Source organism: Folsomia candida, unplaced genomic scaffold (genome assembly GCF_002217175.1).
Source record: "Folsomia candida strain VU population unplaced genomic scaffold, ASM221717v1 Fcan01_Sc014, whole genome shotgun sequence".
Classification (NCBI taxonomy): domain Eukaryota; kingdom Metazoa; phylum Arthropoda; class Collembola; order Entomobryomorpha; family Isotomidae; genus Folsomia; species Folsomia candida.
Window position 1 is genome coordinate 3,152,371 of NW_019091206.1, and position 26,596 is coordinate 3,178,966.

Consider the following 26,596-nt stretch of genomic DNA (forward strand, 5'->3'; position numbering starts at 1 on the left):
TAATATTTTTGGAATTCACATTTATTTCAAAAAATAATTATGCCTTCGAAATTAGATTGGACTGATCCCTTGATCTACAATTTTCAATTAATGCGTAACACATACAAATATTTTGGTTCGACGCATAATATTAGCAATTTCGTGGTAATTGAGAAATCGTAAATTTAAAATCACATTGATACTTAAAAAAGAGACAAAATACGACTATTACTTATTAGAACGGCATTTTCAGAACTTTTAAACTTTTTGGAAGTTACTTCTATTTTTAAAAACCTACGAATTATTGAACTGGAAATTTATGAATATATTTAAATTGTTTCTTTAATTACAAATGGATGCTTCACACTGACGAAAAAATAGTACGACGCATAATCGCTGTAATTGAGAAATAATAAATTTCAAAAATTTAATCACATTTAAGAAATCTAAATAAGAAGGCACGTTAAAAATTGATATTTTACATTTTCAGAATTTTTCGTATTTTTGGAATTTACATCTATTTCAAAAAAATAATTATCCCTACGAAATTATATTGGACTAGTCCCTTAATCTACAATTTTAAATTAATGTTCAACATTTACAAAAATTTTGCTGCGTCGCATAATATTAACATTTTCGTGGTAATTGAAAAATAATAAAGTCAACTAAATGTAGAGTCACATTTATGCTTAAAAAGTTTCAAAAATGCTTTTATAAAATGATTGGTTAATATAAAAAACATTTTACGTTTTCAGATTTATTTTAAAGTTTTGGAATTTTCTTATAAAAACACCACTACTAATTATTTATTAGAATATTACGTTTTCCGATTTTTGTAAGAAATAGCTTTTATTTACAAATTGTGATTTACATAAAACATTGTAAGTGCATGCATTCTCTATTATTTCAAGTTAATGCTCCAATCCAAAATTGTAAGTTTTACGTTTTTTTAGTTTTTTTAAAACTGTCATGATTTTCGCCCTACTTGTAAAAATTGTACGTTTTGCGTTGTTTTATAGAAGGAGAAAAATAAAGACTTACATTTCAGAATTTTTTTCAGTTTTTGGATGGAATTGTATATAATATTTACAAAATGCAAACGTATTTTTTTAAAAACATATGTAACAGATCTACGTATTTTTAAAATACTTAGGTATTTTAATAGTGGAAATATTTAAGTGTCTCAAAATCCCAAAATGTGTAACAATATGTGAAAATATTTTAAAATTTTAGTGATCTATATGAGTTAGCGAACACCACACCCACAAAGTCTGACCGTCATCAGGTCGTTAGAAAAGTTGGAATATTTTCAGATTTTTTAAAATAAGTTTTTGGAATTTTATTTGATTTCCCATGATTTCCCGTCTACTTGCCAATTGTCCCCTTTGGGTGGGAGGAAAAATTTGTGACACAGGTTCCCCTCCGGGACGAGAAGACTTGACCATTTGGACAATTCGTATTCGGCTGGACGCCGGTCACCTTGGCCAAAATGAATTTCGGACCTTCGTCGTCCTTCACCGGTTTTGGCGTCGTCGTCGTCGTCGCCTTATTTTCAGAGGGACAATTTCTTCGCCGATTTTTTCCACAGTTTCGCGGATATGGTGTCGATAAGGCGTTATCAGTGAGGAGAAAAAGTACGGTGAGGAATACGACCAGGAATTTGTAGGGCGTCATAATTTCGGATTTTGGACAACTATTTATGAAATTGAAAGTTTTAGTTTAAAATCATATTCAAGAAATCATTAAAATGTGTAAGATTTGCATGACTGGGAAATTAATTACCTAATTTTGAGAGGTATTTATTTTTCAAATTAATTTGTTGCAAAATTTGATCTATTTTTATTTCCTCAGTGTTGGTGAAATTAAAGATTTTAATTTAAACCCAAATTTTAAAAAAATCGTTGTAAAATTTGCATAAAACGTAACAAATTATCCAATTTATTAAAATGGTACAGAGGATTTTATTTTATTTGTTACCTGAGTTTTATGTACTACTGACTCAGAATTACTTCACCAAAAATTTGGTTCCCGCTTCGTATCCCTACCATACTAATAGCATGGGAAGGATACCAGGGCGGGATGGAAAAGAAAAACTGAGTTGATATTATCTCGGTTTGCAAATTTTTGTAAAATGTGATCTAAACGAATTACCTCATTTATTAAAATGGAAGAATAAATATTCACAGAATTTTCATTGTTAACTTACGATCTCAGGATGAGTTTAATCTTTGCCAAATTTTGGCAAACTGTGATCTTTTGTTGTTTCTTCGTTGATAAATATGTTGCTTTATTATCAGTGGCCGCAGAAGCCGTGGGGACATGAGGGGACATTGCTATTGTAGGATAGGGGAGGGAGAAGTTAGTATAAGATGGGCAGATGATGCGGACATCGCCCCTCTGTCCCCACCATTCCGCGACCACTGATTCTGAGTCACCTTGTGGTCAGGAGGAATGTTCCACACCTGTAATTATGTACTTACTTACGTCAACAATGTAAAGACGGCTGGCTGGCTGGCTGGCCAAACCGGTCTCTCAAATTGGGCTTTAATGGAATGAAATTGTGCAGAAAAGATCATACTATGACATGAATTATGTAGCGTGATTAGCGTGGAGTCCAGTGGCCGCGGAAGCGTGTGGACAGAGGGACATTGTCCCCACGGTTGTTCGATGTCCCGATCATCTGCCCATCTTATATAAACCGTCCCTCCCCTATCCTACAATGGAAATGTCCCCAGATGTCTCCACAGCTTCCGCGGCCACTGATGAAGTCCTATAATTAAAATAAAATTACGGAAGGGTGAATATTTTTCATGGAGGATAAAAATTAATATGTATTATGCATTTACTATTTACCACATTTTGCTCGGAATTGTTACGATTTTTTAAGAGTTTTAAAAATTTTCGTGAAAAAGCTTTTCGTTTTACATACATGCAAAAATTTTTAAGGGATTCATATTAACCTAGGACTCGATGAGTTATCGCAAAAATAGAATAAAAATCAGCACATTTTTAATCATTTCTCCTCTCTGGGAATTTATTTTAAAATTCTGGACGACGAATTTGTAGAGCAGGGAGTTTCCAATTTTTTCTTACTAGTGAGGTAATACCTAATTACAGATATGATCATTTAAATTATCCATCATTTATTAACAACTATAACTTATTACTGATATATTTAAAAGTTTTATTATTGGCAATTTTTATACGACTTTTGTGACAAGAATGGCCATTATATCGTAAAATCAGTTAAATATTTGTATAATTTAAAAAAGCTGAACCCTTACAATGGAGGTCTCGCAGCGTATGCTCTCCGATTTTGGTCAAATTAGTACCTATCGATCACAAATTTAATTAGGATGGAATTTGCGAAAGATACGATCTCCTAATGGGCACGTATCCGAGATATTTGCATCCGAAGAGGAGAAAATGCACAGTGAATTTGGAAAGTGTAAAATTTCTCGACTTTATGACGCATTTTCTCCTCTTGGGATGCAAATATCTCGGCCAAACGTGCCCATTGGGAAATCGCGTCTTTCGCAAATTTCATCCTAATTAAATTTGTCATCGATTCATACGTGTTCAAAAATTTAGTTTTCATTCAAAAGTCAGTCATCTCGATTTCTAACTAAAGATTTTCATTAAAATTCAGTCATTTTCATTCAATTCATTTTACTTCATCGGACTTCATTCCTTACTTACTTCGCCCCATGTATTAAGGATAGGGTGAAATATGAAATGAGTGAGAAATCCTTTCATTTACAGTCATTCATCTGAAATGACGGAATCCTTCAGTGATTTTCAGTCAAATGGAAGGAAATTCGTTTTCACTCACTATCATAATCAGTCAAATGAATGAAATTGAACAGGTATGGATAGATTGCATCTAATTTGCGGAGAGCATGCGCTGAGAGACGTCCATTATAAGTCATACTCTGGATCGTTTAGCATTCGAGAAGGATTGGATTATGCCGGATGAAACTTCTTCACGTGTGCTGGAAGACTCCACTTCTTAAAGAGCTTATCGCAGTGGGGGCAGGGGTGCCAAACATTGAGATGAACGCCGTTCAGATGCCTCCTCATGTCAAACTGGGTGCCGAACTTCTTGGGGCACCGGGGGCATTTCCATACCTGTTCAAAAATTCAAAAGTCAGTCATTCCGATTTCCAAGGGAAGATGTTCATTCACATTCATCCGTCATTTTCATTCAAATTCATTTCATTTCACTTCATTCCACCCTTAAATCAGTCAAATGAATGAAACTGAACAGGTATATTCATTTCTTACTTCACTACAAGTATTAAATATCGGGTGAAAAATGAAAGGAGTGAAAGACCCTTTCATTCATCTGAAATGACGGAATCCTTCAGTCATATTCATTCAAATCACAGGAAATTCATTTTCATTCATAAGTCAGGTTTTCATTAGTTAGGTATATGTATGCCTACGTAGATATGTATATGTAATTAGTTATGAATCTGTACAACACTCCATCTTTAACTCTCCACTAATAAATACTCTCCTCCGTCTCCTCTCACTGTGTACCACTTATTTATGTATAATCATATATACATAACATTGGTGGACCGTCGAGTACTTTCTTTCGCTCCTCCCACTCAAAATGGATTTCAAAATTTTCAAAATTCTTCGCAAGACATTTCCTACCAAATTTTCTACGACGGCGACGACTAAGCAGCTTGACCACCGCCCCTTAGAGCTTGTCATTTTGCTTCCAATAGGGAAACTTCCCAAATCTCTCTTCTCAAAACCTTGTGTAAACTGTGTGATTTTCGTGTGAAACTTATTTTTGTGAATTTTCGTCATCTGGTCTGTAAATTGGATTATCCTCCCGGATGCTATCAGGTCTGTAAGTTGGTTCTAAACCACCCTGCAAATCTTCCCCCATTCTTAAAATTTCCAAATCTCCAGTCCAACATTTACATTTCATAATTCGAGCAAATATGCAAAATTCAAAATTCCGTTATTTGTTTTAAACACGTCAAAAAAATATATGCAAAATTGTCCTTCCAAATTGTTAAAAAATCGTAAAAATATTGTTAAAAAATTCCATTTAATTTCTGAAAAATTTTCATCAAAATTCGTTCAAAATTTGCAAAACTTCTGCAAAGTGTGTGCAAGAAACTCATTTTTATTCATTTCGTCTGGAAGATTGTCCCAATTCTTTGTCAAATTTTGTTGCAAGAATGTAATCTGATTCACCTTGTCTCGGGGTTCTGCTGAGCTTTTGTGCTCGATCTGCGTTGTCACCGCTTTCCCAGGCTCGGAGTGAAATATAACGCTGAGATTGGTGTTTGTAATGAGCAGCGTCTGCATATTGTTTGCGTGTTCGGGTGTGGAGGTCCGCATTGTACATGGTTCCCCTCTTTTTGGCGAGTCGCGGTTGTGGGTCGCCCGCACGGGGCCCTGCGTCTTCGAGTTGTCCGGTTGTGGGTCGCCCCGACGGGGCCCTGCGTCTTCGAGCTGTCCGGTTGTGGGTCGCCCGCACGGGGCCCTGCGTCTTCGAGTTGTCCGGTTGTGGGTCGCCCCGACGGGGCCCTGCGTCTTCGAGCTGTCCGGTTGTGGGTCGCCCGCACGGGGTCCTGCGTCTTCGAGTTGTCCGGTTGTGGGTCGCCCCGACGGGGCCCTTGCGGGTCTGCGTATTTGTGTGTCTCCGATGTCCCGATGGACCGCATACCGCGACCGTGGAAGTGTGTTTTTCTTTGTTCATCGTTTTGTCCCAATCTGCAGGTTTTGTATGAGTCAACCACCACCACGCCTGGGATGGCGCAGTTCCGCCGCCGGTTGCGAGCCATACCTTCTTCTCAAGTTCCAGCCCTGCAAAATTACTGCGTCATTCGATATGTGTATTAAATTGTTCAGTGTTATTCATGCAAAATCTTTGTTCATGTTTGTTTTCCGGAGTCATTTCATATTTCATTTTTCCATGAATTTTACCTGTCTCCAACCCTCAAAATTTCTAATTCAAATTGTGACTACTGAAATTTTTAGTTTGCAGACCTACACACTCTTTCAGACTATTTTTCAGGAGAAAAATTTTTTCGTGAGAGGGTAGTGTTAGGTATATGTATGCCTACGTAGATATGTATATGTAATTAGTTATGAATCTGTACAACACTCCATCTTTAACTGTCTCCTAATAAATACTCTCCTCTGTCTCCTCTCACTGTGTACCACTTATTTATGCATAATCATATATACATAACATCAGTCACATGAATGAAAGTGAACAGGTATGGTTACAATTTCGAAATTGGAAAAATATGGTATGGGCATTTGAGTACCTTGGTGTGCCTGCGCTGGTGCAGTGTTAAGCCGTAACGATAAGCGAACAGTTTGCCGCACTGGTCGCAGCGAAATGCCTTCTCCTTCGTGTGGGAGACCAGGTGACGATGATAGATGGACTGGTGGGAAAACCTCTTCTGGCAAAAGAAGCACTCGTGTCGCCAAGCCTGCCTCGCCACGGTCTTATCTTCTCGGCTGAAATGAATGAACCCGTGTCGGGTCAGGGCTGATTTGCGGGAGAACGCTTTTCCGCAAGTGGCAAGTGGCACAGGGGTGGTGGTGGCGTTTTGGTTTAGAAGAAGTCTTTAAAGATATTGAAAGGTATAATTAATTAAGTAACTGGTTAATAATTAATTCGGTGGAGAAAGGGTTGCAAAATTCTAGGGAAAATTGAGGGAGATTGCAGGGAATTGAAGGGAAAATTAAGGAAATTGAAAGGAAAATTCAGGAAAATGGCAGGGAATTGAAGGGAAAATTAAGGAAATTGAAGGGAAAATTCAGGAAAATTGCAGGGAATTGAAGGGAAAATTAAGGAAATTGAAAGGAAAATTCAGGAAAATGGCAGGGAATTGAAGGGAAAATTAAGGAAATTGAAGGGAAAATTCAGGAAAATTGCAGGGAATTGATGGGAAAATTAAGGAAATTGAAAGGAAAATTCAGGAAAATGGCAGGGAATTGAAGGGAAAATTAAGGAAATTGAAGGGAAAATTCAGGAAAATTGCAGGGAATTGAAGGGAAAATTAAGGAAATTGAAAGGAAAATTGCAGGGAATTGAAGGGAAATTTACAGGGCTGCTACACCCACGTCGAGAATCTACACTGAGAATACAACAGTCACACGAAAATGCAGGTTTTTTGAAGAAATTAACATTTCATAGCTGTCAAAATACTTTATTTTCATGATTTTCTAAAATTAGAGTATGTAAATTTCTTAAAAAAACCTGTAGTTTGGTGTGACTTACTTTCTCCACGTAGATTTTCTTCTTTTTGTGGGTGTAACACCCTAAATCCAAACCATGGGAAGAACGGAGATCAAAATGCTGTATTTTCATAAAGTATTTTGCCCATCCCCGAAAGATAACCCTTTATTTAATCATGGCTGTAGTTTTAATTAGCCACACACAATTCGTAATCTCAATGTTAAACTTGTTACGTATTAGGGAATAAATAAGGAGAAAATGCGCCCTGGAGTCGACAAATTGTACACTTTCCAAGTTTTACTGCGCATTTTCTTCTCTTTGGATGCAAATATCACGGCCAAACGTGCCCATTGGGAGATCGCGTCTTGCAAATTTCACACTAATTAAATGTGTGATCGATTGGCACTAATTTCGCAATCACGTCACACACATCATTTTTAATTAGGATGAAATTTGCGGAAGACACGACCTCCCAATGGGCACGTTTGGCCGTGATATTTGCATCCAAAGAGGAGAAAACGCCCAGTAAAACTTGGAAAGTGTACAATTTGTCGACTTTTCGGCTAATTTTCTCCTCTTTGGATGCAAATATCTTTGCCAAACGTGCCCATTGGGAGATCGCGTCTTTTGCAAATTTCAACCTAATTAAATTTGTCATCGATTGATACTAATTTGCTCAAAATCGGATCCCATATTTACGCTGGGAGACGTCCATTTTTAGAATTGAAAGATTACCATCTTTCTACTAGAGCTGGTGGACTGGTTTGATTTAAGAATTCGTCTCCGAGACCGGCTGGATTTTTTGGCTAGGGTCGACCTTGGCGCAGGGACACGCATTGGCGTAACTGGAAGTGTAGATCCTTCCTCCTCCTCTTGGTCAACTATTATTTCTGCCACTGACACTGCAGGCGGATTGACGACGGGCAGTGGTGGAGTTGGTGTGGCCATACCTGTTCAAAAAAACTTTTTTCATTCAAAGTTCAGAAGCATTGAGTGAAAAATGAAAGGAGTGAGAATGAGAAATTTTTTAATTCATCTGAATTGACAGAATCTTTCACTCATTTTCACGGGAAATTCATTCTCATTCTCTATCATTATCATGAATGAAGGTGAACAGGTATGGGTGTGGCTGGAGGTTCCGGAGTTGTTTCCGACCTTTCCACGTCCAAAAGGAAGTCCAGCATTATTTCTGGCACTTCTTCTCCTTGTTTACTCCCTTGCGCCCCCTTCTCGGTGGAAAATCCTTGACCTCTCTTATCGTCAAGAACGTAGATAATGTCGTCCAATGTGTTATCAAGGATCCTAAAGTAGCGACCAATCCGAGCCGACTCGTCCGAAATCTGCACAACAAAATGATAACCAGCCAAAGATGAGACAAACTTAAAAAATTCGGAATATGTAAATTGGACAAAGAACAGATAATAAAACAACCTCACCGTGTTTGGGATGAAAGATTTTCTCTTTATTTGAACCCAATGTCTAAATTTCCTCAGTGTGGCAGGCATTCTCTAGAAAAATGATAATAAATAACACGACCACAATAAATATAGCTACAAAAGTGTAATGTAGCTACAAAATTGTTATACTCATGTAAAGTATTTAATTTACACATTGTTAGATCTAACAGCTTTCTATAGATAGAAAGCTGGTATTAAATCATTATATACCGATCGGGGTACAAGTATGACTCTACCGGCACGGTAATAACGGACATTACCATCTAGTAATGAGAATATCTCATTGAGAAACAATTTGTTTCAAGCAAACTAATACTTACCCGGTAAGAAGTTATCACCAAATCAATTCACGATCTACTACTAGGTCACATATTTCCTCACCATTTTCTTCTCCTCGACGTCGACCTCTTCCTCCTCGAGGTCACTGCTCAAATACAACTCGAACTCTTCCTCCTCAGCAGGCGAAATGACGTCGGTGCTTATCTTTTTTGAGGTTATCGTGGCGGTGGTGGTGGTGGCAGCGCTGACCCGATGGTTGGTATTTCCGGCGACGTGAGAAGGTCCTGATTGAACGGCCTTTTTTGACGTCATGGTTCAGCTTCCGGAATTTAAATTCTAAATGAAGAAGAAGGAGCAGAAATTTTTAGGAAATTTTATGATTTCCGAAAAAAAAACTGAGTGAGAATCAGAAGATGAAAAGTCAAAATTGGTGGTCCCACCAAAATGTGACAGCGCCACCACCATTCAAGAATTAAATAAAATCTGCACATCTTCAAGTTGGATTTTGGCGTTCAAATTGCACAGAAAATGGCAAAACTTTACAATTTATAAAATTCTGAGGAAATTTATGCATGCATAATTGAAATTGTACTTTATTAAAATAATACTGGTTAATTTAATTAAATTTTAATTTAACTATAGTGCAAGTTAGCAATTAGGTCAACATTGTGTAAATTTTGAAAATTTTGCTACAAATATATTTCATCACTATTATTTCAGCTTGTTTTCATTGTTGTATAAATTTTTTTTACACCAAATTTGGACAGCAAATTAATTTTCGGAAATTTTTTCATCACAAGTATTTCAAAATTTTATTTTGAGCATTTTCGACAACACGGCGCCGGTCGGATAGCGCTCCTGGAAGTGAAATTTCGCCAACGATACGTGTCCCAAGTCGGGGGCCTCCCTCGCCAAAAAGAGGCGGGTGATCTCGGTGAGCTCCGGTCGGTACGGGTCGGGTTCCAGGAGCTGAAATAAATTAAGAAAATCGGGGTCACCCGGTCATACCTGTTCACTTTCATTCATATGACTGATTATGATAGAGAATGAAAATTAATTTCTTGTGTTTTGAATGAACATGACTGAAGGATTCTTTCATTTCAGATGAATGATTTTGAATGAAAGATTTTTCACTCATTTCATTCTTCACCCTATGCTTAATACATGGGGCGAAGTAAGAAATGAAGTCGGATGAAGTGAAATGAAATGAGTTTGAAAGAAAATCTTCAGTCAGAAATCTGGATGACTGACTTTTGAATGAAACCTTAATTTTTGGTATTACGCATGTATTAATTTTTTCATATTTTGTAAAAATGTAAAATGTAAAATTTGAACGCCAAAACCCAATTTTCTTTTGTAAAAATGTAAAATGTAAAATTTGAACGCCAAAACCCAATTTTCTTTTGTAAAAATGTGAAATGTAAAATTTGAACGCCAAAACCGAATTTTCTTTTGTAAAAATGTAAAATGTAAAATTTGAACGCCAAAACCCAATTTTCTTTTGTAAAAATGTAAAATGTAAAATTTGAACGCCAAAACCCAATTTTCTTTTGTAAAAATGTAAAATGTAAAATTTGAACGCCAAAACCCAATTTTCTTTTGTAAAAATGTAAAATGTAAAATTTGAACGCCAAAACCCAATTTTCTTTTGTAAAAATGTAAAATGTAAAATTTGAACGCCAAAACCCAATTTTCAGCCGTGCAGATTTTATTTAATTCTTGAATGGTGGTGGCGCTGATATCACATCTTTTTGGACCACCAGTTTTGACTTTTTCATCTCATAATCATTCGAGTTTTTTCGGAAACCAATAACAAGGAACTATATCTACTATAATTTCTTAAATTTCTGCTCCTTATTCTTTCAAAAATTTAAATTTTGGAAGCAGAAACATGCCGTCAAAGAAGGCCGCTCAAGCCGCCCCTGGACCTTCTCACGTCGCCGGAAATACCAACCATCAGGTCATCGCTGCGATAACCTCAAGGATAAGCACCGAAGTCATCTCGCCTGCTGAACCCCAGGAAGAGTTCGAGTTATATTTGAGCAGTGACGACGAGGACGAGGTCGACGTCGAGGAGAAGAAAATGGTCAGGGATGGGCAATCCCAGGATTACTTTAATCAGATTAAGTAATCAGATTACATTGAATGTAATCCGTAATCCAGTAATCCACGAAAAATTCACAGTTTAAAGTAATCCGTAGTCCGTAATCCTAGCTAGGTCTTGGAATTATGTGTAATCCGTAATCCCCAATTTACGAGATTGGAAAATGTAATCAGATTACGGATTACTTTGTTGGATTACTTTGCTCCTGTCAACCGCATGACAGCTCCATCTTGCAACTTCTCCAGAGTCTGAGTCACTAGCTGAACTTGAATGCTGAAACTACCTTCTGGATTAAGATACACCGCGAAGCTCAAATGAGCAGCATCTGGAAATTCTGCCCAGTTTTTTTTGTTATTTTACAAAAATAAATTCACCAATTTTGGACACCATGTCGAGGTGAGTGAAGTGTGCTACACCCACCCTGACATGGGAGGAAGTGCCTGCTCCCAGGAAAGTATTGGGTTGTGGGGGAGGGAGAGTGGGAGCGAGGGAGAACTTTCTCCACACGAAATGTGTGGAGAAAGTCCTCATCTCCGACCTCCTCCCTTTTGCAACCCATATATTTATATTAATTATATAATTTCAATTATATGGACAGCCATAAGCCCTAATTTTGTGGGCTGATGGCTGTCCTACATTATTTTACTCACCTCTCTCTCCAGGAAATCAGCAGGAGAGGAGGAGATGGAGGAGGAGATCCTCAAACCTGAGGGCGAAGAGGGAGACTTACTTCTCCCCTCCCCTCTTCTCCCCACTTTCATGCAGTGAGTGGAGGCCAGGGGGAGGCGATGGAGATGGGGGGCGATGGAGATGGACCATTGCCACCATCCCAAATCGCCACCAGTGCCAACAACCGTACGGTGAAGAGGAGGGCGAGGAGGCGGCGCGCGAAGGAGCTGCGGGCTGGGGATGTGCCTTCTGCCCCCAAATCCAACGATGACGTCACTGCCACCTCCACAACCACCACCAACATCACGGCTCCAACCACTACAGCAACAACTGCCACCAGCGCCGCTGCGTCTGGAAGCAGGGTTTTCCCCTCTACCCCAACCACTCGGAGGGGGGGGACAGAGTGAAGAGGGTCAATCTTCACGAAATTAACCCCACACACTCAAAAACGACGCTGGGTCTTCTTCCTCCACTACTACCAACAACAAGAGAGGCAGGGAGACCCCAACCTCCAACAATCCGAGGGAGAAGAAGAGGGCCTCTACCTACCGGGAGGTCGTGATTGAGGGTAGTGAAGTGGTCATCACTTATAAAGATGACCCTCACCGCCCTCTTTCTAAAAAAGACCAAGAGGCCATCCAGGTAGGACTTCGCTCTGCCATCGATGCGGCAGCAGCGACAACCCTGCTCAAGTTTGGTGGACTTGTGATCCGGGGTGGGGGCATGGTTCTCACATGCCGTGACCCCACCACCAAACTGTGGGCTGAAGCGGAGGTGGACAAGCTTGAAGGGGGGAAATTCGCCACCAGTGACCCCAAACCACCGGAAGCGGAAGCAAAAGTGAGTTTTTGGGTCAGGGAGGCGACACCAACCTGGCCAAGGTACTCTTCCCCACTATCTCTCGACTCAACCAGGGCATGGACACGACCACATGGAGGATGACCCATTCTATAAGGTCAGGTCAAGGTTTTGTCTGTTTTTGTCGTATTCCTAAATCTGGCGTGGCGGCCTTAAAACCACCCTCCGAATTTAATTATTATTTTGATGAGTTGGTGTTTCGGGTAACTGAAACACCCCCTCAAAATTAACTTCGCGTCATAACCCTCACTCACAATGACTAACACTAACATCACTAATATTACACCGTCACACTCATCTACATCTCTTCGAACTGGGTTGTCATCTTTTAATATGACAACCAAAAGTGTGAACTTGGTGCAAATTAACTTGCAACACTCAAAAAAGGGTACGACTTCTCTATGTCGTACCCTAGCAGAGTTGCAGACATACATATGCCTAATACAAGAACCGTACTGGTATAAAGGCAAAATACGTGGTCTGGGGGGTTGTGGCAACCTACATTATTTTTGTCGGGATGCCCACTCCAGCAGATCATGTATTATTACAAGTAGGGACATCAAAGTGTGGCCCTTGCTTGACTTATGCTGTAGAGATGTCACAGCCATCCGTACCCAGTGGGGGGGTATTGGAGAGGTAGTGATATCCTCAGTATACATGGATAGAAACTATGCATGCCCCCCAGAGGAAATGCGTCAGTTAGTCTCATACTGTGAGACCAATGGTCTACCTCTGGTGATAGGGAGTGATACCAACGCACACCACACCATGTGGGGTAGCACCAATATCAACAGCAGAGGTGCACAACTATTGGATTACATTGCACAGGTGGATCTGCACCCCATTAATAGGGGACACAGAGCCACCTTTGTTGTATCGAATAAGAAAGAAGTGTTAGATGTTACATTTGTATCCTCCCATTTGCTGGACCGGATAAAGGCCTGGTGGGTCGACGACAACGAAAGTTGCTCTGACCACAGGTATATTCGGACCAGCCTAAGCCTTGGTCCACCTGACCCTATCATCTATAGGGACAGGAAGAGAACAAGGTGGGATCTATACAAATCAGTATTAAAAGGACTAACGGAACTTGACCCTGCTAGGGCGTGCCCAATGTCATCTACGGAGGAGATTGAGGCGAGCGCTAGTAGGGTCAGTAACTTTATCCATAAATCATACGATGTGGCCTGCCCTGAAAAAGTACTCAAATCCAGGAGGAAGAGGGTACCTTGGTGGAGCCGTGAGCTGACTTCTCTTCGGAAGGAGGCTCGCAGGCTTTATCGGGTTGCCCGCTTCGGAGGAGAGGAGGCATGGGCGGAATACAAAGCTGCTCGTAACTACTACTCCTACGAAATGAGGAGGAGGAAAACTGCCTCGTGGAGAAGGTTTTGTGAGAGTGTCGAGGAGGCACCTGTTGCTGCCCGACTCTCGCGCATCCTTCGCAACGATGGCACAATCAAACTGGGATCACTGGACAAGGGTGATGGTGTTTACACCAGGACCCTTTCTGAGACCTATGAATTATTATTGGACCAGTCGTTCCCGAGGGACCCTCAACGGGTTCCATGGGAACCTGATCATAGTAAAGTAGATGATGAATCTATAAATCTGATGATTACATCTTCAAAAATCAGTAACATAATTAACTCGTTTGGCCCACTAAAAGCGGCTGGAAAGGATGGTATCTTTCCAGCCCTTTTACAGCATGGGTTAGCCGAGTTAATTCCGTATTTGGTTCCTCTCATGAGGGGGTGCCTGACCTTTGGCTATACACCTCTGAAGTGGAGAGAGTCCAGAGTGGTATTCTTACCAAAGCCAGGAAAGGAGAGTTACGAACGGGCGTCCGCTTGGAGGCCCATCTGCTTAACATCCTTCCTGCTCAAAACACTTGAGAAACTGGTAGATGGCTGGGTCCGCACGCCTGATCTTGTTGATAGGCTGCAGAGACACAGTCAGTATGCCTATATGAAGGGCGTTTCCACGGAGGCTGCCCTTCATCAGATCGTTAGCCTTGTTGAGGGGGCCCTTGACTCTGGCGAGTACTGTATTGCAGTGATGTTGGATGTTAAGGGCGCTTTTAATGAGGTTAGATCTGATACCATTATCCGTAGCCTTAGGAGGTTTGGCGTCAACGAAGTATGTGTTCGACATATTGAGCACATGCTTCGGACACGAACCACTTGGGTAACTGATTCTACTTACGAGATTGGGAGGGTGGTGGAGAGAGGGTGCCCTCAAGGGGGTGTCCTCTCACCGCTTCTCTGGGATCTGGTCGTAAGTGAAATTCTGGAAAAACTGCATCATCGGTTCCCTCAACTGTACTCACAGGGCTTTGCCGACGATCTCACAACAGTGGGACGGGGCATTGACCTCGGTACAGTGGGGAGTCATGTGCAGAGAGCAGTAAATCTTGTTAGTGATTGGTGCAAAGAGGTGAGCTTGTCAGTCAATGATAAGCTTGCCCTGGTACTATTCACTAAGAATTACAAATTCATTGCTCCTGTGATTAAGTTGGATGGTATTCCCATCCCTTATCAAAACAGGTAAGATATCTTGGGGTCTTATTGGATCACAAGTTGAACTGGGGCCCACTGTGCAGGGCTAGGGCACTAAAAGGTATGCGTGCCCTGGCCCAGTGCAGGAGGGCCATTGGTAAAACTTGGGGTCTTTCCCCCAAAATTACAAATTGGATCTACAAATCCATAATTCGCCCGGCCATGGAATATGGGTCACTCTTGTGGGCTCCGGCCACAAAGGTGAAGTCCCACATGGCCCAGTTGCAAAGAGTACAGAGGTGTGCCATGCTTGGTACAACCGGTGTAATGTCTAGCACTCCTACTGCAGCCCTGGAGTGTCTACTGGGACTTGTCCCAGTGGACATCCGGGTTCAGCAAGTTGCACTAGGAACGTACCATCGCCTCGCTCACCACGGCCAATGGAAAAAATGGGCCGGGGGTGATCGTACGAGGGCGTTAAAGCACAACAAGTTTGTCGAAATCATGACGTCTGGTATTGATGAATTCCAGATGCCGTGTGAGAAACTTGTTAATCCGCCAGCAGAGAGGAACTTCGAAACCTCTATCTGTTCGGTGAAAGATTGGGAGGATGGTAGCGTGCCCATGAATGCCTCCGACGTGAACTGTTTTACTGACGGTTCACGGATGGGTGAGTGTTCGGGTGCGGCTTACTACTTCACATACAACAATCTTGCTCAGGAAGCTGTGAGGTGCTCAATTCCTCTGGGATGGGCACCCACAGTTTTCCAAGCAGAAATTATGGGTATTATCAGGGCTTCTGAAACGCTGACCGACAATACTCATAACTATAGCACCGTTGACTTCTTCATTGACAGTCAGGGTGCCATCAAAGCGCTCACTAGCCCATGGCCAGTTTCATCACTGACTGCTGAGGCTATTGAGATGCTTAATCATATTGGGGAGACTAAGAAGGTAACACTTCATTGGATCCCTTCTCACCATGGATTTGAAGGAAATGAAGTGGCTGACCTGTTGGCCAAGGATGGTACTCTTACTGGGTACCTTGGCCCGCAGCCCTCTATTCCTCTATCCAGAAGCACTGTAATCTCCAGCATTGTAAACTGGGCAAGATTGCAGCATACCAAATCTTGGGAAAGCAGCAAGGGTTGTTTAACTTCTAAAGCTTTTCTCTCTGCCCCTTCATCGGGGCTTAGCAGTAAGCTTTTAACCCTAAATCGGAAGAATCTCCGATCAGTAACACAAACCTTAACCGGGCATTGTACTTTAAACGGGCACCTCAGAACAATGGGATTAGTTGATGAGGCTATGTGCCTATGTGGCCGTGGCCCTGAGACTGTATTTCATTTTCTTGGGTCCTGCGACAAGTATTGTGCCCTAACGTCAGAACTCTTTGGGAGGCATGAGTTGCCACCAGAGCAAATAGTGACTATGTCTCTGCCCGATCTAATTCAATTCATAATCAGATCAGGGCGGTTTGTAGGTCAAGTTAGATCTGTAAATCGTGAGAGTCATGACTTAGCACAGTAAAGCGGTGTATACGGGGAGACTGCAATAAGCCTTTAGTGCTTGCGCAGCTGACGGTCCTGTCCAACAATTGCAGGATCGTCACCCCACCAATACATACATATACCTTCTGGATTCTTCAGCAGAGGTGCAAAGTAAAGAGAATTTTGGAACAATTAAGAGGGGTCTATTTACTACAATATATTGTTGTCTGCCCTAAGAAACCGACTGTCGGATGAATCATTCAAAGCTCTTGTTTTTTGAGCTAATCATCATCATGAAATTAAGTGACGCTATTCAGAATAAACCGTTGCAAACGAAATGTAGCAAAGGGGTGGAGTGAGACAGTCATGCGGTCATGGCATGCCAAAACTATGTCTAGATTTAATTTTTGAAATTCCCGCCTAAAACTACGTCTAAAAGTATCAAGACAAAAACTCGACATTTTCAAGTTTGGCGTCGTCGACACGGTAACTCGGTCATGTCACGTCAAAACTATGAAGATTTTTGTACCCTCGCCCGAAACTATGTCCAAAACAAAAAATTCGACAAGTTTGACCCGTGGCGTCTTCACCGTGGCGCCGTGACCTTATGACCTACAATTCCCATTTACTCACTCATCCATACCTCAAAAATTAGAAACCCGTTGGCGAAAACTGCATGTTGAAATTCGAAACCGTTCTAAAGTTATTGTGGATACAGACCGGCGGACAACACTTTTCCATAAAGGGATTTCGCTTCTCTTCACCCCTTAATACATAAATATTGATTTTTGTAATTCAGATAATAATCCGTAATCTGATTACTGTAATCCGTAATCCGTAATCCACGTCATTAATTTATCCCAGTAATCCAACAAGTAATCCACATTATTTCAGGAACGAAGTAATCCCAATCCAGTAATCCCATGTAAATTTTTAAATTAATTAATCTGTAATCCGTAATCCATCGAAATTGTTGGGATTGCCCATCCCTGAAAATGGTGAGGAATTATGTGACCTAGACGTGTATTGATTTGGTGATAACTTCTTATCGGATAGGTATTATTAGTTGCCACAACATTACTAAACGCCACGGTAATGTCCGTTATTATTATTACCGTGCCTGTAGTCATACTTGTACCCGGGTCGGTAATGATTTAATACCAGGTTTCTAACAGTGTAGCAATAAAAACATACTTCACATTAGTGTAACAATTTTATAGCAATATATATTTATTGTTATCATTTTTGTAGAAAATGGTCGACACACTGAAGAAGGTTCGACACTGGGTGCAAATAAAGAGAAAAATCTTTGTACCAAATACCACAGCGGTGAGATTTTATTACTGTTTCGCGTTAAATTTACATATTCCGTATTTTTTAAGCTGCTTGACTCATTTTTGGCTGGTTATCATTTTGCGCAGATTTCGGAAGAGTCGTCTCGGATTGGCCGTTTCTTGAAGACCCTTGATAACGCGTTGGACGACGTTATCTACGTTCTGGACGATAAGAGACGTCGAGGATATCCCGATATCTATCTATCTCCGATGAGGCGGAATAATAAAGTAGGAAAAACAGCAGCAGCAGCGCCGGAAATAATGCTTGACTTCGTTCTGGACGAGGAAAGGTCGCCAATTCCGGAAACGCCAACTCCACCACCATTGCCTCTCACTCCAGTGGCAGAAATACTTGTTGACCAAGAAGAAGAGGAGGAAAGGTCGACAATTCCGGAAATGGAACCTCCAGCCACACCAAGACCGCTGAGTCCACAACCATCGCCCGCCGTCACTCCGCCAAGGTCAGCATCAAGCCAATTTGCAAACCGGAAAAAATCCAGCCCGAATCAGAGACCCTCCACCACCCCCAAGTCCACCTCGGGCAGGAAGATGGTAACATTTTCTTACAAATTTAATCCGGTGTTCTCCGATTGTAACCAAATTAGTGGCAATCGATTAAAAATTTAATTGGTATGAAATTTACAAACTTTACACCAACCCCAATGAGATGTTTGCATCCGAAGAAGAGAAAACGCACCTTAAATTTGGAGAGTGTAAAATTTTTCAACCTTAGGGACCCTAAATTAGGGTGCCTCTTCGGATGCAAATATATCCGTCAAGTCGCGTCTTTCGCAAGTTTCGTACTAATTAAATTTGTCATCGATTGATTCGACTTTTCTCCTCTTCGAAGGCAAATATCTCTGCTAAACGTGCCCATTGGGAGATCGTGTCTTTTGCTAATTTCATCCTAATTAAATTTACCATCGATTGACACTAATTTGCTCATGATCGAAGAGCCGAGAGGAATACGCTGGGAGTCCTCCTCCATTCTAACAATGGAGGTCTCCCAACGTATGCTCGCCGATTTGGACCAAACTAGCGTCAGTCGATCACAGATATAATTCTATATCTGCCAATGCGCAGGTTTAGCGGAGATATTTACATCCTAAGCGGGAAATCTGCGGAGCATATTTGGAAAATTAAAAATTTGCCTGTCTTGGGGGTGCATTTTCTCCTCTTTTTATGCAAATATCTCCACTAAACTTGAGCATTGGGAGATAGTTCCATTTGCAAATTTCATCCTAATAATATTTGTGATCGGTTGTCGCTAGTTTGGTCCAAATCTGTGAGCATACGTTGGGAGACCTCCATTGCAAGATTTGGAATATTTAACAAGTTTTATTTACTATTGCGTAAAAAAAACTTAACATTGAGATTACGAATTATGTCTAATTAACCAATTAACCAACGTCAAGAGGTACTAATTAAAGACCTAATTATATCTTCCTTATCCATCCAGCCTTCCAAACCCAAACGCCACCATTCCTGTCACATTTGTGGAGAAGCGTTCCCCTGCACATCAGCCCTGACCCTGCACCACTTCACTCATCTCACCGAAGAAGAAAAGACCCTGGCGAAACAGACTTGGCGACACGAGTGCTTCTTTTGCCAGGAGAGGTTTGCCCACCAGTCTTCCTATTATCGTCACCTGATCACCCACACGAAGGAGAAAGCATTTCACTGCGACCACGACCAGTGTGATAAGGTGTTCGCTTATCAGGTTACCTTAACCCTGCACAAGCGCAGCCACACGGACAACCCGAAACCCTTCCAGTGCTCGGAATGTGACAGAACTTTTGCTAAAAAAGGAAATCTGGTCACCCACAAAAAAATTGTGCACGAGCAGCTGAAGCACATCGATTGCCCCCGGTGCCCCAAGAAGTTCGGGGCCAAGAGTCACATGAGGCTACATTTGAGCAGCGTTCATTTCAAAATGATGCATCCCTGCCCCCACTGTGATAAATCATTCACACTGAAAAGAAACCTTGCAGCACATGTGAAGAAGTTGCATCCGGCATAAATAATCCAATCCTTATCCTGCAAAATGAAACTATATTCCCAATGGAACCTTTTTTCAAGCTAGACCGGGATCGAATAGCGAGTTATGTCAAAAAATCAAGCCAAAAATTAGGAGTCACGTGACACTTATCTTTCCGTTGAATGGCCCTTTTGAAGAAAAATATTGGAGGTCAAAGTTGCAGTCTTGCCTGGTTTTCGCCACGTGGAGGAAAAAGCAAGAAAAAATTTGCTCAAATATTGGACTTTTACCCCGAATATTTTTCTACAAAAAGGGGCCATTCAACGGAAAGAGAAGTGTCACGTGACTCCTAATTTTTGGCTGGATTTTTTGGCATAACTCGCTATTCGATCCGGGTGTAGCTTGAAAAAAGGTTCCATTGGGAGTTTTCAACCGTTTTAAATTATGCAGATAATTCAACTAATTGATTTTAGGTTCGAGAGCCATTCTTGTCACAGAAGTCGTGTAACAATTGTCAATAATATAACTTGTAAGCATATCGATCAGGTACACAGTTGTGGATAATGGATAATTTAAATAATGTAAGTGCGTGAAATTAATGTGTAACATTTAAAAAAAGTTAAAACTTTAAATGAGAATATTAATTTCGTGGAAAATTATAGGATTTTTATGTGGGGCACTTTTTTGTAATTTGATGTATGCATTTATATACCTCAGAATTTTTTAAACTTGAATAAATTAAAATTGGTCAACATTTCAAGACTTTATTTTGAAAACCAGTTTTCATACATGATTAAAAATTTTGACACTTTCTGCCGGAGAATATGTCAAGTTGCCAATAATAACAAGTATCTAATTTAATTAGCTCAACCAATCTGAATATTAATTTGGGGGAAATTTTGTTACAAATAAAATTCGAAATTTGAAAAATTTGATGATCCCTATCATTTTATTATTTTCATTTTTCCTTGCATTCACCAATGAATCATAGATATTTTGAGAGAAAATAAAATTTCGGAAATTTATCGTCACAAGTATTTCATAAATTTGATGATCGCCAGGCTTGAGCAAGATAGATACTTTAAGATACAAGATACTAGATACAAGATACGAGTAGTATCTTGTATCTTCCAGCCGCCTCAGCTCAAAGTATCTTGTATCTTGTATCTGGAAAATCCTCAATGAGTATCTTGTATTTGTATCTTGTATCTGATATTTTCCATCAAGAGGAAAGTATCTAAGATACTTTTTAAGATACAAACAAGATACTTTTTGCAAAATATGTTACCCGCGACATCTAAAGTTCGCTTTTCTTATGATTTATGAGGTAGTAATTGTAATTTTTAAGAAAATATGCGTTTTATTTTTGCCATAGGAAGGTATTTTTCAATGCCTAACTACTCAAAAGTAAGACTTTCATCTTACTAACGATGCCCAAATAGCAAAAAATATGAAATTTTATTTTTTTAATCTAAAAAAATCAAAAGTATCTTGTATCTTATGTGGAATATTTAAGATACTTTATCTTATCTTGTATACAAATACTAAAAAGTATCTTTTTCTAAGGCGAGACCCAAACGTAACAATGCACCCAAAAAAATACGTGCATGGTTACGGCGAAGCCATAGTATGCAGTTAAGTGGACACCTCAAAACAGTCAAACAAGATTGTGAGAGAACCATAAGTCGTAGAGACATGCGGTTTTGACCAATGGGTAGTAAATTCTGTGTAGTATTGCGCATAGATCTCTGGGCTTAATCGGTTCATACCTTCATGGTGTATTTCTCGTTTTAGTGACTTTTTTTTCTGTATCTCAAAATATTCCGCTGAAAGTGAAAAATCGGCAAAGGGGAATCGAAAGGGCTTAAAAAATTATTAAGATAATTCTTTAGGGTCATGAAAATCGGATGTAAAATGACGAAGTTATGGAGGTTTGAAATTTTTAAAATTCAGTTGTTACATGCATAGAAACTTAGGTAAAGAAATTATTCACATGTAAATGATGTGTAAATGATAGCCCGAGGCAGGGCTTATATAATCGTCACGTCCGTCTGTCTTTCGATAACTCTCTCAACCGTTGACCAATTTTGACCAAACTTGGTACAAACATGTGTCTGGGCAATGTAACGACCTAGTTCGAAGATGGGTTCGATCAGAAAAGTTTTGGACCGGTAGGGGTCATATAAATGGGTGGGGTATTAGGCACCAAAATTTCAAAATTGTGTTAGAAAGCTGAAATTTGACATAGAGGTTGATAATGGTTTCTAATATAAAGTAAAATTGTAATAATTTTCATCTGGAAGGACCCGAAGGGGTGATACATACAGATTTTTAAAATTCATCCAATCAAGCTGAAATTTGGTGTGGGGATTGCTAGTTTCAACTAATAGAAGAATATGAATTGAAATTTAAAACATTCTTGAGCGACCCATACTGATTTTTCAAATTCATCAAATCGAGCTGAAATTTGGTAGATAAATTTGTAATGGCTCGTAATGGAATAAGGTGTGCGGAAAACTCCAGCTCGCGGACCCCAGCCCGTGGGAGTCCTGATAAATATATTCTTAAAAACCCCGAAACACGTATGTAAAATGTTTGATAAAATATGTATAAAAACATTTTTTAATTAAAGATGTTTGATTAAAGAAAACCTATACCTTAACCAAGATCCTAAAGTTTCAAATCTATCCGTATTGTAACTGAAAAGTTTGGAATATACCCGGTTCATCAACCGTCGTAGAAAAATGAAATACTTACTTCTTAAAACCAACTTTTAACGTAGGCAATCATATGATTAAATACATTCTGCATTCAGAAATTTCAGAATTGAGCTAGCAGATTTTGTAGTTTGATTTCCGACATTTGTGTGACAATTTTATGACATCACAAAAATGCATGCACCCATGGTGGCATATACATAGTGGGGTCATAAGTTCTCGTGAATGCATTTCCGGTAATAAATCCCAAAGTATTAGAGCTATCTGTTCGAAACTTTTATGGATTAACAAGGTATTAATATTGTTTAGAAATCATAACTTCTTTGTCAAGATTTCGTCCACGGGCAATTAGACAAGACATAACTCGTGACGGCCACAGGTTGATCGTGGTACGCGCCAATTTTCGTGCAAAAAGTATTTCAGACTTTTCACCGTTGGCAAAAAATTTAATAGAAAAAAGGCCAGATATTTGTTGTACAGAAGTCTGACATCCGTTTAAGTATGCGGAAGTCAATACGAAGCCATCACCGTGGTGTGCATGGGAGCAAGTTGGCTGGAGAAATGAAATCTCTGTTTTTTACCGCAAAGGGTACAAGTTGAAGCCAAGAATTATTTTCAGAGTGTCCTAAAGCCAAACGTTAATAACCTGAACCCTGGACCCTCCGAAAATCGACATTGGACCTTTCAACAAGACCCTGTTCCTGCGCAAGGTGCAAAATTGTCCAAAACTGGCTTCAGACGAATTTTCATGACTTTTTTTCATCCGTAGAACGGTGCTCAGTATCTGCAGACCTTAATCCCCTAAATTATGACTGGTGGTGAAAATTATAGGTACAAGTATGCTCTAAATTTCACCCAAGTGTGGAAGGGCTGAGGTCGCACTTACTGAAGATCTGGCGCTTTTCCCAGGAAATCCGTGCGTGCCGCGATCGAGCAGTTTTCGCCACGACTTATGTCTTGTGTACAAGCCCGTGGAGGAAATTGTGAAAACGAAGTTATGATTTCTAAACAAGATTAATACCTTGTTCATCCACAAAAATTTCTATCAGATAGCTCTAATACTTTGGGCTTTATCACCGGAAATGCATTCACGGGAACTTATGGTCGGACTATGTATACCCTATTATAGGTGTTTTTTAAATCGTTTTGTATGATGCAGGAAAGAATTACAAAAAATAAAAGTGTGGTTACACCCCCCAGATATAAAAATATTAATTGGGCCACGGCGAGACGGGGGTGTTGGTGGGAGGGCTTGTTTCGTGTTTGTAACAGAGCCTCTCGCCTTAGTTTTATTTTTTTTAATTTATTTATACTTAGTATCTAAGTATCTTGGAAAAAACAGAGAATAAAGTATCTTTATCTAGTATCTTGTATCTTAAAACAAAGTATCTTACCCAAGCCTGATGATCGCTATATTGTTTTATTATTTTCTTTACATTCACCCGTCAATAATAAAATTTCGATAGAAAATAAAATAATTTCGGAAATTTATACTTATTTCAAATTTGGTAGGATTTCAAAATGTAATTTTGAGCCTCTTCGATACCGTGGCTCCTGTCTGGAAGAGTTCCTGGAAGTTGGATTGAGCCAGCGACACGTTTCCCAAGTCGGGCGCCTCCCTCGCCAAAAAAATGTGGGTGACATTGATGCCTCGCGATTGGTACGGGTCGGGCTCGAGGAACTGGAATAAATTAAGGAAATTTTGCTTTGAAATTCGAATTTTAGGGGAAACATAGCATCCATCATGGACCATGGACCACTTAAAAATTGGTCCACTTTCATTCACTTGACTGATTATGACAGTGAATGAAAATGAAATTTATGCCATTTGAATGAAAATGATTAAAGGATTCCGTCATTTCAGATGAATGACTGTGAATGAAATGATTTCTAACTCATTTCATTTTTCACCCTATGCTTAATACATTGGGCGAAGTAAGAAATGAAGTCAGATGAAGTGAAATGAAATCAATTTGAAGAAAAATGACTGAATGTGAATCCGAAATGACTGACTTTTGAGTGAAAACTAAATTTTTGAACAGATGGTCCATCGATGGACCAATTTATTGCGGAAATCTGCGCCATACGCGCCGTATGAAGTATTTACAGCGGCGGTGCGCAGTTGCTTGCGCCTTGCATTTCTCCCAGGTCAAAATATTCACCTGCAAAAAAACGCTTTCTTACAGTATTTGGGGCAAGGAGTTACTAATAATGCAATAACGTTAGCCGTCCAATTTTGACGAAACCATGCAAATTATGAAGCCATAGATAAATAATCAAACACATATTTCGGGATTTTTCATAATGGTCGGTTTAAACGAAATTATGAATCCGTGATCGAGAATTTCCATTTTTCTCGTAATTTTTGTCGCGAGGGAGAAAATGCGAATTCTCGCTTACGGATTCCATCATAATCTCGTTTAAACATTCATTATGAATATTCATTTCATTTCATTATGAAAAATTCCAAAACACGTGTTTAATTATTTATCGTAGGCTTCATAATTATCGTGGTTTTGTCAAAATCGGAGCGAGACCGCTGGCGTCATCGCATTTTAATTTCAAAAAAACGTTTGACACATTTCAGTTCTTAAATTGTGTACCATATTTTTCTAAAATTTCTTAAAAAAACTGACCTTTTCGAAACCACTCAGCTTGAAGGACTGGAGCCGAGACCCGGCCGCAAGAACGGAGGGAAAGAGAACCGTATCGTTCCAGCGTTCATACATATCAAACTCACGGCGCTCGGTGTACCCGTTGGCGGGAGAGTTCAAGTCAAGCGTCAGGCGGCGGATACCTAAAAGCAAAAATTTTGAAAATTTGGTGAAAATTCGGGAATTAAATTTGAGAAGGGCAAATTCTGAGTAAAATTGTGAACAATATTTTGAGTGTGAAATTAAATTGGGAATAAATACAAATAAAATTATGGGAAAGAAATTTCGAATAATATTACGCAAGAAAAATACGAATGATAAATTATGAAAAAAAGTCTGAAATTACAAGCACATTTAAAAATGAAGAAATTATGAATTGACCTGTGAACCATACCTGTTCACTGCCATTCATTTAACTGAATATGATGGTAAATGAAAGTGAATGAAAATGAAATTTCCCTCATTTTAATGAAAATGACTGAAGGATTCCGTCATTTCATACGAATGACTGTGAATGAAGGATTTTTCACTCCATTCATTTTTCACCCTATGCTTAATACATGGGGCGAAGTAAGAAATGAAATCAGATGAAGTGAAATGAAATGAATTTGAACGAAAATGACTGAATGTGAATGAAAATCTTCCGTCAAAAATCGGGATGACTGACTTTTGAATGAATACTAAATTTGTGAACAGGTATGTTATAAACTTGGAATAAAATTACGAATAAAATTACGAATGCTACATAAATTACGAATGAATGAATAAAATCATGAATAAAAATACTGAATTACATACGATTCACGAAACTCATTCTGTTCAACGCGGTCAGAATTTCAGGACATCTAAACATCTTTTTTGACACGGCCAGCTCCTCCAAATTCTTCCACTGTTCCGCAATTCCGAACACCACATCCAACTTGAACGGAACGGTCAACTTAACCGCGAAATTTTCCACGTTCGGGAACAATTTGGTAAAATTGGAGAGAGGTTTCCAAATCCAGTCTGGGTCCGTGTTGGGATGGGTGGGTTGCGGATTAAATTCGAAAATTTGGAGGTTGTTGATGAACAAGTTCTTCACGTTGAGGTTGACGGCACAATCGACCGGATTGAAGAGGTGGCTGTTTGTGAGGCCGTGCTAAAAAATTAATTAATTAAGGAGTTAATTAATTGATTAATTACTTAGAGTTACTTAATTAATTCCCTAATTATCAAGTTTTCAAGAATTTTTAGCTAAAAAATTAATTAATTAAGGAGTTACTCTCCATCCATGCAGGATTGAACTTCTGAGAAACTACGCCACTGCAAGTCTTAAAAATTTTGCCTATGCTGACGGCATACCTGTTCACTTTCATTCATTTTA

At 39.6% G+C, this 26,596-nt stretch overlaps 3 protein-coding genes across 5 annotated transcripts; 1 reads left to right on the forward strand and 2 right to left on the reverse strand.

The window, feature by feature from the left end:
- Positions 1–385: 385 nt before the first annotated feature.
- Positions 386–2,325, reverse strand: LOC110855982. Of its 3 annotated transcripts, XR_004836210.1 has the most exons (3): positions 2,186–2,239; positions 1,957–2,117; positions 386–1,672 (listed from the first exon to the last, which is right to left on the reverse strand). XR_004836210.1 is itself a non-coding variant. In XM_035856805.1 (2 exons), exons 1-2 carry the CDS (start codon positions 2,308–2,310, stop codon positions 1,345–1,347), a joined length of 453 nt encoding a protein of 150 aa, XP_035712698.1. In that variant the 5' UTR covers positions 2,311–2,325; the 3' UTR covers positions 386–1,344. The 3 variants fall into 3 exon arrangements, 1 of the variants encoding a protein (XP_035712698.1); XR_004836209.1 differs by lacking the exon at positions 1,957–2,117 and having other exon boundaries at positions 2,131–2,239; XM_035856805.1 differs by lacking the exon at positions 1,957–2,117 and having other exon boundaries at positions 2,186–2,325.
- A 3,965-nt stretch (positions 2,326–6,290) lies between these two features.
- Positions 6,291–9,357, reverse strand: LOC118437600. The gene is made up of 5 exons (XM_035856766.1): positions 9,037–9,357; positions 8,635–8,706; positions 8,354–8,538; positions 7,934–8,148; positions 6,291–6,582 (listed from the first exon to the last, which is right to left on the reverse strand). Exons 1-4 carry the CDS (start codon positions 9,244–9,246, stop codon positions 8,076–8,078), a joined length of 540 nt encoding a protein of 179 aa, XP_035712659.1. The 5' UTR covers positions 9,247–9,357; the 3' UTR covers positions 6,291–6,582; positions 7,934–8,075.
- Positions 9,358–11,832: 2,475 nt separating this feature from the next.
- Positions 11,833–19,413, forward strand: LOC110855834. Its single transcript, XM_022104228.1, has 7 exons — positions 11,833–12,069; positions 12,197–12,547; positions 13,394–15,108; positions 15,165–16,485; positions 17,802–17,879; positions 17,933–18,345; positions 19,344–19,413. Exons 1-7 carry the CDS (start codon positions 11,833–11,835, stop codon positions 19,411–19,413), a joined length of 4,185 nt encoding a protein of 1,394 aa, XP_021959920.1.
- The last annotated feature ends 7,183 nt before the right edge of the window (positions 19,414–26,596 follow it).